At 44.5% G+C, this 13,644-nt stretch overlaps 1 protein-coding gene across 4 annotated transcripts in view; it reads right to left on the minus strand.

Annotated features, from left to right (window-relative positions):
* kif6 (kinesin family member 6) overlaps positions 1-13,644 on the minus strand; it is a 42,852-nt gene that overhangs the window by 2,046 nt on the left and 27,162 nt on the right. For all 4 annotated transcript variants that reach the window (XM_037486849.2, XM_037486850.2, XM_037486851.2 and 1 more), the window contains 8 exons: positions 10,682-10,784; positions 9,707-9,762; positions 4,845-4,895; positions 4,108-4,195; positions 3,822-3,957; positions 2,426-2,508; positions 1,697-1,765; positions 1,502-1,606 (listed from right to left, as the gene is read on the minus strand). In XM_037486849.2, the coding sequence (XP_037342746.2) occupies positions 1,502-1,606; positions 1,697-1,765; positions 2,426-2,508; positions 3,822-3,957; positions 4,108-4,195; positions 4,845-4,895; positions 9,707-9,762; positions 10,682-10,784 (691 nt within the window). The remainder of the gene's footprint in view (positions 1-1,501; positions 1,607-1,696; positions 1,766-2,425; positions 2,509-3,821; positions 3,958-4,107; positions 4,196-4,844; positions 4,896-9,706; positions 9,763-10,681; positions 10,785-13,644) is intronic.

Raw genomic sequence — 13,644 nt, forward strand, 5'->3', positions numbered from 1 at the left:
GGTGGTGGTGTCATGGTGTGGGGAATATTTTCTTGGCACTCTTTGGGCCCCTTGGTACCAATTGAGCATCGTTGCAACGCCACAGCCTACCTGAGTATTGTTGCTGACCATGTCCATCCCTTTATGACCACAATGTACCCAACTTCTGATGGCTACTTTCAGCAGGATAATGCGCCATGTCATAAAGCTGGAATCATCTCAGACTGGTTTCTTGAACATGACAATGAGTTTGCTGTACTCAAATGGCCTCCACAATCACCAGATCTCAATCCAATAGAGCATCTTTGGGATGTGGTGGAACGGGAGATTCGCATCATGGATGTGCAGCCGACAAATCTGCGGCAACTGTGTGATGCCATCATGTCAATATGGACCAAACTCCCTGAGGAATGCTTCCAGCACCTTGTTGAATCTATGCCACGAAGAATTGAGGCAGTTCTGAAGGCAAAAGGGGGTCCAACCCGTTACTAGCATGGGGTACCTAATAAAGTGGCCGGTGAGTGTATACTACAATCACATGACACACATCAACTGAACTTGGTGATCTCTCAACTAGCTCCTCCTCTGTTGAATTAGGTCAGTCACTTTGAAGGGGTTGAATAATTACAGTATGCACAGACATATTATGCACTACATATTTTAAGTCAATTGACATTAGTATTTGAGGTGTAAATTAGTTTAAAAAAGAGCAAAATGATATTGGCCATGATTTCATGTATAAAAGCAACAAAAGCAGAAGTACAAGTACATGCGCTTTTCCTGATTTATCGTTGCTGTATTAATAAAATGAATAGTAATAAAATGGACAAATCCAAAAAGTCAATTGGTGTGTGTGTGTGTGTCCACCAACATAAATATGAGAGGCAAAATGAAAAAAAAAATGAAATCGTGTCACAGTCCAAATGCTGATGGCTGTACAATGCTATGGTGGCTTATTTTTTTAAAAGTGGGGCACCATAAACTAGGCAACAGGCTGAACAAACTTAACGGTGAAATCTCCTCATATCATGGAGCCGCAGTAAAAAAATAAATCATCATAGCATCTCTGTGTGTGAGTGGTTGCTGGAGTGACAGACAAAAGCGTGCAAGTGTTTTACTGTGCTTGTAAAACGGTAGTTCCAGCCACAGTGCACAGGCCAGCCTCCTGCTCTTTGATTGGTTAGTAGAGTTTGGAGACATTACTCTTCAAGAAATACAAATCTATGGCTACGTTCCTAAGTGCAGAGAAAACACACTGCAGGGCTATAAAACGTAGTATGTATGGACTCAAGAGCTAACACAAACATGTTGGATATGTTGCTGCATCGACTGGGAACCCACTGTGTAAATGTATACACATGTTTTCAGGTGCCCTATCACATGATGAGAGACCCCAGCAAAGTCAGTGATCTCTGAACAGAGACGTTCAGGGAGCCATGACTTTAGTTGATTGAGGTGCTGGAATCGGCTGCAAATCGGCTGTTTTTCAAAGCTGTCCGTAACATGCCGGCCCTCCATGTACCTCCACTCAGAAGAGGAAGGGAGGTCAGCCCCCCTTTGATCCGAGGTCTCTTCACGTCCCGCTTCAACGGCCGCAGAGAGAGGGAGCCTTTTGGGGGCGAACCTCCTGAGATACAAAGAATGTGCAATTGTTGTATGATGATGAGGACAAAGTGTGGCATGCTGTATTTTTGTCTGGAGGTGAAGCTACGCTGACCTGAGGTCTCCAACAGCGGTGGAAGAGTCCGGATTGGGTTCTGCGTGGGCTCCAGACTCTCTCTCAGAGCTGTATGACAAGCCATTAATACATTAAGCAGTGCAGCATATGAAATCCACCTGGGCCCAAGAGTAGATCTAACCACAAGAGGGAGCCACAGAGCCACCTGCCACATGCACATTAGGATTCTGATGGTTCAAGCTCAACTTAGGACCTCCTAGATACCAAATCTAATAAAATGCCCAGATGATGTATCATTATTATATCACATTTACTTCCCGACAGTATATAACAGTGATTCCAGATCAAATGTTCAGTTTATTGACAAGGGGCCCCCCAGCTGCTGACTGAACACCCAACAAAAAGAATGAAACAGCCCTCTGCATGAACATCTAACTTTTACCTTTTAAAGAAAAGGTGTGTTCTGGTCAATGCCTGTATCAGTCACCCTCCGACACAATGACATTATATTGTTTAATATTGTTTAATGTTTCTTCCATGGACACAAGCGCTGAGGAGCAGCAGATTGTGTCCCGTTCAAACACACATGGTGAAGTATAAAAATAGCATAAAGGGATTAAGAGGAAATGACTCAGCGAGGGGCAGATGTGTCTCCTTGCTTCACTGTAACCGGCTCAGTCAACACTCAGTGACACAACCATTTCCTCTACAGGTCCTCTATCTGTTATTGGGGATTAGAAGGAAGTCATTATCAGCACAATGTCTCACCAAAATCCTGGAGTGCTAGGCAAAGGCGGCTGCAAGGTTCCATGGGGGGACCCGGTGGGACATCTGGCCGTGGCCTCTGACTCCTGGTCACAAGCATCGAGAAACATTTGAACAATTTGAAGAACACCCTTCCATACTGGCGACAGCAAAAACACAAGTGGGCCACATGTGACTCACAGGCGGAGGGAACAGGACACCTCCAGGTATGTTGTATTTGTGTTGTCTGGCTCCATCTCTTACTCAGAGCTTCACCAATTGCATGTGTACTTCTTTCCAAAAACAGAACAATAAATGGATGAACCCAGACGGGCCTGCTTCCTGCTTCCCAAACTGCACATGTAAGGTCTGTCTGTCACACATCCTCTTATTTGTAGTGAAGAATTCCTAAAACCTTGCTCAGATGAGAGGGATTAATCGTGTAAACCTCAGCAGTGTCTGCAGGTCAGATGTTGCTGCTTAACATCCTTTGTGTTTGAGGACCACAGTCATCGAGGGCAAGCTGACTGCGTGTGAGACCAGAGACTCCGTGGCGAATGGGTTCTTCTCTCTAAACCTCTGCAAATAGTTGTCCTTCACAGTGATGTGCCAGTCTCCTGGAAGGATGGTTTGGATTTTTCCCAAAGAGGTTGTATGAGGCTGTGTGAGTAGTTCCTACAGTACACAGAGTCATCAACTAATGCAGCTCCATGTACTGTAGACACCTGATACATCGTCAGCGGCTTAGTTGACAGTAGATATTCGTTTCCCACAAGGAACTGAAGACCAAACCACATGAACCTGTGACAATGTTTACTGAGGTTGCTGCCTGACTAACTGACAGAGGCAGCTCTAGTCCAGCAACCATTACTAGTGGCTCTGAGGTGCCCCTGTCGGTTTCTCCATCTTTAGTTGGGAACCCTATGAAGAAGTCCCTCATTTAACCCCACTTCAAAACATCAGGACCACACCGAGCATTCAAGCACCAACACAGTTGTTTTTTAGGACTGAACCAGTTGCTGACTCACTCCTTCTCCCCTGCCGTGGCGCTGACAAACCTCACGAACATGTTGTGCTTGTTAGGACTCTGCCTGGAGGATGTTGATGCTGTTGCTGTGTTGCCTCTCTAAGCTGCTCTCCAGGCCCTTGCTTGGGGTCACGTGTAATTCTGTTTGTCCTCCTACGCATCTCCCCCCCCCCCCCTCCCCCCAGAGCCCCATCCAGCACGATGCTCACCAGAGGCTGCACGGTTCACGCTGGTGCCGTGAAAAAGGATCATCTTACATGCACATGACAAAAGAAAGCTGCGTGATGAAGCGACACGGCCTCCCTGACTCATTCCACAGTCCGGCTGTCATGCTCACAGAAGCTTAATGTGGTGTTGTCACATAGATGGGTGGGGAGGAGTAAGGTCAGTCACCTGCACGTTTGAAGCCTCCAGGCTCCACCACTTATGGAAGTCTCTCTGGAGCTTGACCTTCGCTCTCTCCAACAACAGCTGCAGGTGCTCGATCTCGGTCCGCAGCGCTTTTAGACCGCCAATGGAGCTCTTGTAACTGAGGGGGGGGGGATATGGGCAGCACCAGATTCACCTCATGTCCGCCGCACACAGCCCCCGTTGTCTCCGATGAATCTGAGCAGCGTGTTAGCAGAAGCTGCACAACGTCTGGTATGCAATACATCAAATGCACTTCGACCCCACTCACCACTTCTTCTCTTGCTCAATGTGTTTGCACAGGTTTTCTTCCACCGGGTCGACCTCCTCCTCGACCTCTGGGCAATTCTCTGCGACACCTGTGGCAGAGATGGACAGACACAAGGCCCGGAAAATGTTTTTGAAGCCAGACAGAAATGTAGAAATATTATATAGACATAAATGTAATAGTCAGAGGGTTTTCTCCTTCTGTGGTAGTCCAGGAGCTAATGCGGGTGCGAGGCACGCGAGTGTGTGGCCTTCAAAGACAGCGCTTTGAGCACTTGGCCCTGGATAACAGAGGCCAAGTGCTCTCTGATGCGGGACTGGAAATAACAAGCAAAGCCTTTGGCGCCTGGACTGGAAGGGAGAGGTTTGTGTGCATTGCAACCAGATTTCCTCATCAAAGCATTGGTGTCACTGATGAAAATGTTCAGAGAAGAGCAAAATGAGGGAGTCTGTGACGCCCAGTCTTTGGTCACTTAGCGCTCAGTCAGCGAGGACCACTGCAGAGCTTTGAAGTGGGCCCCGCTGCACACACAGTGCAGGAGCCCCCGCAGTGGACCTGAATACTGAGGTCTTCTAGAGCGCAGATGTGTTGAGATCGTTGGTATTATGATGTGGTTTAATTGCTTCAAGCGTCTGCGCATTGTTTAGCTGTCAGTGTGTAAATGGAGATGGACGTTATGCCGCATGTCTTCAAACACACAGTTACATTTCCTACTGAAGGAATACCCATTTGGATCTTACTAAGAGCTGCCCTGTGCCTCCTCTGCATCGCTAACCGCTTCTTCAGCTCATCTGAAAAGAGACAGAGTGCAGGAAAAAACAATTACATTATTTCTACATTTAAAATACATATACATTTATTATGTTTTTTTCCCCACATAAATGCATGTTTATAAGAGAACTGTTTAAAACTTTAGTTTTGAATAGACAGACATCAGAAGGTATAATGAAAGTGTTCCAAAGGGATCTCACCTGAATCACGATGCTACTGCGTATACCAAAGCTAAGTACCACGTGTGATGACAACAGATTGAACAATGCGGATTTATATATTATATTATATATATGGGAACTGTATGAACCGGGTAAAATGAACTTTAAAGTGCAGACTCTCTGAACTCCCCGATGACACTGACTGCAATAGCACTATGAGGCACTCTTCCTCACTTTGGTTTAATGTTCCAACTTCAGTTCTACCAAAACAAGCCGTGTAGCTTCCTACTGTTCATCAACATGTTAAAAATGTGTTCTGTCAACTGATATTTCTTAGAGATTATAGGTGGTGATGTTTAATCCTCTTGGGAGGACTGCCTGAGCTCTTATCGCTCTTCATCCCCAAGCTGCTAGCTTGACGTGTGATATAACTAAGAATAAGCCTGTTTTTTGTTAACATTCATTGTGATCATTTTGGGGGGCGTGGCTTTGTGTGTTTCTGACTTTCTTGCTATGTGTAGCGACTTTTAGAGCTGGTGCTGCAAGCTACTTTTATTGGAAAAGAGTTGGTAAAAGTGGAGAGTGACCAATCAAGAGTAACCTCTCTGGGCTCAACATCTTTATTTTGACATAGATGAACTTGTGGTAGAGGGTTTACAGAAGAGCGACGCATTTTCCCCAGCAGTGATTGGCCTCCTGTGACTCCGCTGAGAGCCGCTGGAGGGAGGCGCGTCTGGTCGCTGTGGTGATACGGGGGCAGCACATGGGTTAGTCGTTAGTGTCTGCTCGCTGGTTTTCACTGCGTCTCTTCCCTCTAATTGACAAAATTAATTGTCCCATTGAAAGTATTGAATTTGCGAGGCGACGCTTTGGTGGGGCGACTTTAAGGCAAATGGACGGAAACATATTGTGTACTGTATTTGAGGCTATTTCCATCCACACTAAATCAGGGATACATTTATTATGAGACCAAAAAAAAACATTCCTCATTGATGTGTGTCGGATAGTGAGTTAAGTAAACCCATAGGACAACTACATGAGGCAGACAGATAAAAGGCACATTGAATGGCAGTTGGGCATGTGGGGAGTTTCCATTACAACCCCTCAGGTCTGTAACACAATCCTGTCGCCAATCTAAAAGCCCCAAGACCAAGCGCCAAAAACGAGAAATCCAGATGAAGTATCGTTTTGGCAAAAAAAGAGAGCAAAGGGGTAAAAGGGGTGGGGGGGGTCATACCTTCTTGTGCAACACCTCTCATGGTGCCATAAAGCAGTTGAATGAGAGCTCCGGCTTTGACGAAAGGAAGATGGAGACTTTGAGAGTATTTAAGACTAACATCTGTCCAGCTGAAGTGCCTTTGAGTAAAGCACAGTCTCTTATATAAAAAAAAACGGGATTAGTGAAGAATAACAATGTCGTTATTCCATAATACAGGTCCAGCTTTACATCAACTCTCCGCATTTCACTATTTTGACATTTTTTGAAAATGATTTGCAATCTGTCCAAGCAGCACACAGACCAGCTCATCTTTCAAATCTCTCGACACGCTCTTCAATAAATACATGTGGACCGCACCACTGGGGGGGGTTTCAGCAGACGTGAGGGGATGATGTGAAACGTGACAAACGACGTGCATGGACGTGTTGTGCCCACGATGATACTGTTTTTCCCTCTGACTTTGGAGCGGGAACCGGGGTCTGCGAACCCCTCCCAAAGCCACGTGTTTTGACACAGAGTCGGCGGTGGGAATAGCGGGGATTGTAAATGAGCTGTGGCTTCACGTTGTGGTCACATGCTCCAGCCTCCTCACCAACGGGACCCGTGACCAACGCACGCACAGGGTGCTTCTTCCACAATGGACATAGGACTTGGAGTGATGGAAGCCAAACGTGTGCCATGCCGACGGGGTGAAGGAGTGCAGGGAGCACATAACGGACTGCTCTAGTTTACTTTTATAAAACGCAGAGACAAACTCCGGCTCGCCACAGTAATCACATCTTTTTATGTTTTTTTATATGTTTTTTTTCATTGGTTGCCGTGCATCCGCAGTCAGGCGGCTACTGGCTGATGGAAGGTACTCTCCGGCCACAATTAGACAGAAAGTTTTAATCAGGCAACCGGCTGTACTTTGTTGCCAGGTTTTCAGAGTTATGTAGTTACTAAAAGCCCGGATGCACAGTATGGACGCCATGAAAGTCTAGGTGAATCAAAGAGACTAGTTCAAACCACCATCTTATACTGAACCTTCAGTAAGAACGTGACTTCAATACGTTTTGGGATGACAATCAAACTCCTGTTGGCCGTACCATCAAAATAATGTACAACAGTATTACTCAACTTCCATGACAGGAACAATTATATTAAAGATGCATTTTCATACGTGTCCAGTAATGGCAGAGTGAGGTGTTCTGGCTCCAATAAGCCATGCTTGCGTGTTCACATCCCGACCTCTTCCAAACCATGCGGGCTCTCCTCCCACGTGGGCAGGAGACGTGCCGTCGCCTCTAAGGAGCCGTGTTGAGCTGCAAGCCTCAATAAATATTTGGTGATTTTTGTGGCCTGGAGGTTAAATTGGATATGCTGCACACTACCACAGCAAGCTCAAGATCCAAAGATCATGCAGACTATCCACTTTCTCCATGTGTGGATGGGCGTGGGGTCACGTTTGTATGAAGGACGACCGCACAAAGTAACTGCTGTCATTTGTTGGTACGGTTAGCGATCATTTTGGAGAAAAATCCAAACCATCTTCTTGGCAATGCCATACATCTTAGGCGTGATAGACCTTGCATGAAATCTATCTGCAAGTCTTTGGGTCGTCTCAGCAGAGGTGAGCAGAGCATGAAAGTGGGACACTCAAAGCAGTTAGCAGATGCTTCATCTTGGACTGTATTTTAAACATTTTCCTTCTACATCTGGCAGAGAAATTCAAGGATGTCTGTTCATTTCCATCTGCCATACACCTTTCATGAGGTAGAAGATGTGCATCGTTGATCCCTCTGAATAAATATAGATCCCTGCTTTTTTGGAGGGCTTGGATCATATATGCTCCTCCAGAGTCATTTGCTGTGGCCAAGAGCAATAGTGTAAAGCAGGGTAATATTTAGACTCTGATGTCTCCACGGCCTATCGCCTCTCTCTTTCTCCCCTGCCACTGACCCTCATGCTCGGTACATCCATCAAAAAAAAACACCACAGAAGGCTTTTGTCTACATTCTACTGAATGTTTCCATGTTCTCCATTAACCATGAGACGCAGGTAGTGTAACATTTCCAAGAAGGGCTTCCAAGATGGCACGGAAACACACTGAGCTAAACATTATGGTACTACTTTCCATCCAGAAGAGGCAACCACCTTCCACTATAAACACCGTCTCTCATCTAGGAAGAATGCAGCCCTGTGCACCTAACAATGTAATAATATCTGACAGCGTCAAGATGTTTTTTGGGTATCTTTCCAAATGTGAAGAAGTTGAAGGATTCAAATGTTAAATCCTATCCTAAGAACACATATTCATTCAGTAAATCCAATTTCTAAATGCTACACCCACACAGTGATGATGTCTGCAGAACACATTGGAAGAGTTTATATGCAACACGGTGTCTTAGCGTGATGTATGACAGGTCCGATACACGGCTGTGTCAGCACCTCACGGACAGAATGCTCCTTCCAAGGATGATAAGTGTATGCTGGCATGAATGAGGGTAACAGGGAAACGCTACCAAACCACCAAGCGTGATCTGAGGCTGCAGTGATGCCAGACACCGGTGTGAGGCAAACCTCTCCATTTCAATGGCATGTCAAATGAGCCACACACTCACACAGCCCAGGGAAATTCATAAATGTGGCTTGCAATAGTAAATGCAAACCACATTGAGAAATAACAGCACATTTTTTAACATCAACTTTAGTGGAAAATTCAACAAAACTGCAAAGATATAATGTGAACCTATGGAAATCAGTGGTAGCCCTGTGTGATACATTGCAGAATAATTTGATTTGTACAGTGACTTCATGTCAAACGATGACTTTATCTTTAAAATTTTGAAAAAAGAAACAAGATAAGAGAGTATTGAGACACATGCACAATGTGACGTGACCAACAGTTGGCGTGCCGATCTCAACTTAGACAGGATTTGTACTTCAGTTTAACTCTTTCCATTCTTGCTGATGGACTATTTGTGGTGTTTACGTGTGGACACACAGTACATACACACATGTATTAATGTCATACAACAGGGACCTAAACGTTCTCGGCCTAGGCCTCGCTGCGAAGGCGTCGTAAAGCTGTGTGTCACAGACGCTGCTGAGAAGAACTCAGGGGTTTGCTTATAGAGGTGTCATAAAACAGCCTGAGCCAGGCCAGTAAAGAGCCCAGGTAGGAAGACCACAGGAGGTGTGTGGAAATCAGAACTACTCTCCGTTTTGGAAACGTTCAGGAATGTGCTGAGAGACATTAGTGCGCTGCGGGGAAACAGAAACCCATCAGAGATCTGTTCATTAAGGGGTTTCCGTGTTTTGGGCTCCAGAGCACGTTAACAGAAATGATTAGTGTTCTTGGGCCCTGTAGCCTCATGGCTTGTCCTTTACAATGTTAATGATGGAATGTAGAGTTTCATTTTTGGACAACTCCTGAATGTAATGTGATTTCCGCAGGGCAAAAACTCACTTATTCGGTTTTTGGCCTCGCTTAGTTCCTCCCCAATTCTTCTGGCCTCGGCAGACCTGTGCAGAAGAATTAGATGAATTGAATGTGGTAAAGTAAATATAAGCATGCCCAATGAAAGCAGACAATGTCTTCAATTTTGAGGCAATGATGCATCCAGGAGCATTAGTAAGGTATTGCATATAATATGTGTTATATCTTTTGGCATGTCACTCATAACACATCAAACAGCCCTTGGCTAGATGGACGTTGTGGAAGGTTTGTGTCTTTTTCAAGACCAAATCCACCCATTTCTGAAGTGCAACCCTGCAGGTGCCAATAACCCGAGTTGCGATGCCACATTACAACATAAGTTCTTCTCCAAGTAAAGTACAGCAACCAGGGAAACACAATGAAGCATTCATGAATCACAAGGTCAAATATCATCACTGTTAGCCAATCACTGTCTTTCTTGCGAGATTCATTGTGTGTTATAATTTCTGCAATTATCTGACATTATAATGTTTTTTACATGTGTTATAATTAAAGTAATAATGTATTATATTGTGGTGTTACTTTGAGGAAAAAACAATAAATGTACAGTTTGTTGGTTGTTTAGTGATTTCAATACATACCAATGGTGAAAATTATAACACACATTTCTTTGCCTAGTGTGAGTGAACAGCAATTATAAATAATACATTTAAAAAATGAATTTAGAAATGACTATATTTTAAAATGTGATATAATGTATTATGTTTTAAGGCATAATAATTTATGAGCACCTTTAATTATATAGCTCTCTCTGAACAGCATTATAATTGTGTTAAATTATACGCAATATAGGTTGAATAGAAGATGTTACCAGCATTATTTGTGAGGTCCAAAAAATAAGGAAGTTGAGTTGCTGCGTGTACAGATACAAAAATAGCATTAAATAAGCTAAAAATAATTAAATGTTTCAAGGGTGGCTAACAACTTGTGTTATTGGTCACTAACCTCTGCTTGAGAAGCTTCTTGTTGTCCTCTATGGTCACACAGTCCTCATGGTCCCTCATGAAGGTCTCAAAGGCCTCTTGCTTTCCCACAGACAGGTGTGGATCTAGAGGGAAAAGATCTTCATGACCTGCGTTGTGATTATCAGCAGCTCCTGTTCATATCACCACGCCCATCCTAACCCTACCCTACATAGTAGCATCCTTAAGAGGCTGCACGCCTGCCGTGCTACTCAAATGAATAGACTAATTGGGGGAAGTTGTGTAGATTATGTCAGAGCTGAGCTGTGTGCGCTCCCACATCCACAGGTACTCTACTCCAGTCTGGCAGCCAGATGCCAGCTAGAGCCTCACAGATACAGTGCAGTGGATGCAGACGCCTATTAGTCAGCCATTCGCTGTTTAAAGAGGATATTAACACAAATATAAACAGCATACTCTGAGCATGTCAGCATTACACAGCAGATTGCCTTCATCTAACTTTGACCACTTACCACATGCAAGGAAACATCCTGCTGGGTGTTTGTCTTTTGTGTATAGGCTTTGTTATTCTGTAAAGGAATTTGTCTTAATGTGCTATACATCTGCAACATATACTTTAACACAAGAACAACAGCAGGCCCACGTACAGTGTGCCTGGCACACACAGTCTCTCAAAGGAGACCGAAATCGTATGTGGGCACTGGAGGTGGTGGTTAAGAGCAGTCTGGGTTGTCATCAGGCAATGTCTACATTCTCAAAAACATTGAAGTTGTTTTTGTGGTAATACGCAAAGCCAAGCTATAATATGAAACAGTTTGATACAAACCAGCATTGATGAATGACAAATACCCCCCCCCCCTTGCTAAATTGTAGGAATCTTTGTGACAAAAAATGTTCTAACCAAAGAGCGTACACAGGACAATAACTCTTTGCGAGATTAATTGCAGTTCAGCGTGGATTTTTTGTTTCTTTATTTTTGTCGTGATTGAAACCAGCAGAAACCTCCCGGTCACTGAAAGAGCCAAGCTCAACCAATCGCTTCAAGGGTTTCCAGACGGGAATGCACCTACATTCCAGGGATATCTAACAGCAATATGACATCGTATTTGTGGAGTAATGAGATTGCGCGGACCAGGGGCCAACTTTCCAAATTCCTCTTTTCCGTGCTTCCGTGCTTCTAGGGCTGACAAAGTGCAGATGTTTCACAGGCAGGAATGTGTTATTGGGACCGTAGTTGCTGCTTCATCACTTTTTAATGAAATACCACATGAATGACTACACTGTTATTGTTATAGACATTGCTATTGTTGTACATCTGTGGCTAGTAGTACATTTCAAAGTAAAACACGGTGGCATCCTGATTGGGGACCGAAGTGTCTCACTGATGCTGGTAGAACCATCAGCGTCTAATTACATGCCCGCTGGGTTTACAGATCAAAGTGTCAGGAGCTTAAATGCAAGTCCACACCAGCCTGAATTACACCAGTAACACCTCGTCCACCCATTCAACAAGTTTGAACTTTACAAGAACAATCTGAAGAGCACAGGAAGAAGACACTATGCATCTGCGCCTGTGGAGGAAGTCAATAAATGAGCATACTAGAGTGGTCCACTTTGCAATCCACGCTGCACGTAGAAATCAGGTTCTATAAGGAACTCTACTATCGCTCCATCGTGCTTGTACGCCTAATGGCAATCGTTTGGGTTGCAGCTTACATCCATTTCTGTGCAAAATCTCAGCTCTTCATCCTTTTACCCTATTTGACATTTGAAGAAAGTGGTGACATTTATATGATCCCTTGTGTTATGGCCAAACAATGAACTTTCTAACAGTAGCATTTACATTTTGAAGCCTTAATGCTAACCACCTCATTCTCTAATCCAAGTGGGTCTGTGGGCCAAAGTAATTCTCTAGAGGCGTTCCTGAAATATATCGCAAGAATGGGGCGGACGGCAGGTCACTGTGACCTTTGACCACTCAAAACCAAATCAATTCCTTCTTGATTCAAAGTGGATGTTTTGCAAACATATATAGGGACAGACTGACAACCCAAAAACAACTACCAGAGCTGCCATGTTGGCATAAAAGGCTCCCCAGTGTTCATCTTTCATTCCATACCGGCAAAGCTGGGAGTCCAGTAGAGAAAGATTATGGAAAGGAGTGCAGGGGATAATACGCCTTTCAATCAGCATGAATGGTTTCCATGGAAAGGTCATCATCATTATATTCACAGTTAATCTTCATGGGACAGGAATTACCCTCAAGGTAACCATAGAGGCTGCGGCGCCAGACCCCTCCGATTAATCCTTAATTTAAACATTCAGTGAGCCATCGAGCGCACGGAGAGGAGACGTGTAGGGCATTCGTTTTGAATTAGGACAGCATGAAGAACAATGATCTAATGTGCACATACACTTTGGTTACGAGTCTCCAAGTGGTTCATGGAACACTGGCTCCCCACATGTGCAGCACATGACACAAAACGATGTGCACTCTACGAAACAACAGCGTCAAGCAGCGTGTGTTTCTACGACTGTTTGTGCTTACAAAGCGCTTCCGACCAATTATACCCATTGTGTCTTCAGAGCAGCCCCTTCTGCCCCAATGAATCGGGTATTCTCTGGGATTAAACTCTCTGATGTCTGCGTGCTGCCTGCTGCACGTGTTCTAGGGGACTCGTCATCTTTCCGTTCGCTAACGACACAATTCACTGTGGTCTGTGATTCACCAGCGTCACAATGAGACCGGGTCAGTTGGGAGTCTCTGCCCTGTCTACGCTGTTAGCAGTTCGTAGAGGAAAGGCCAGACATAGTGCATAGTTCTAGTTGTATTATTGCCTGAGAGTGGCACTATACAGGTCTGTGGACCAGGACTAAGCAGATAACTAAAGATCATCTCAAGGCATATTCTCCTCTAGGTGGAACTCTTTTTAAGAACATACAACAATCTAACTTAATATTAAAGAAACCAGCCATGAAAGGGCC

Source organism: Pungitius pungitius, chromosome 14, assembly GCF_949316345.1.
Source record: "Pungitius pungitius chromosome 14, fPunPun2.1, whole genome shotgun sequence".
In the NCBI taxonomy this organism is placed as follows: Eukaryota; Metazoa; Chordata; class Actinopteri; order Perciformes; family Gasterosteidae; genus Pungitius; species Pungitius pungitius.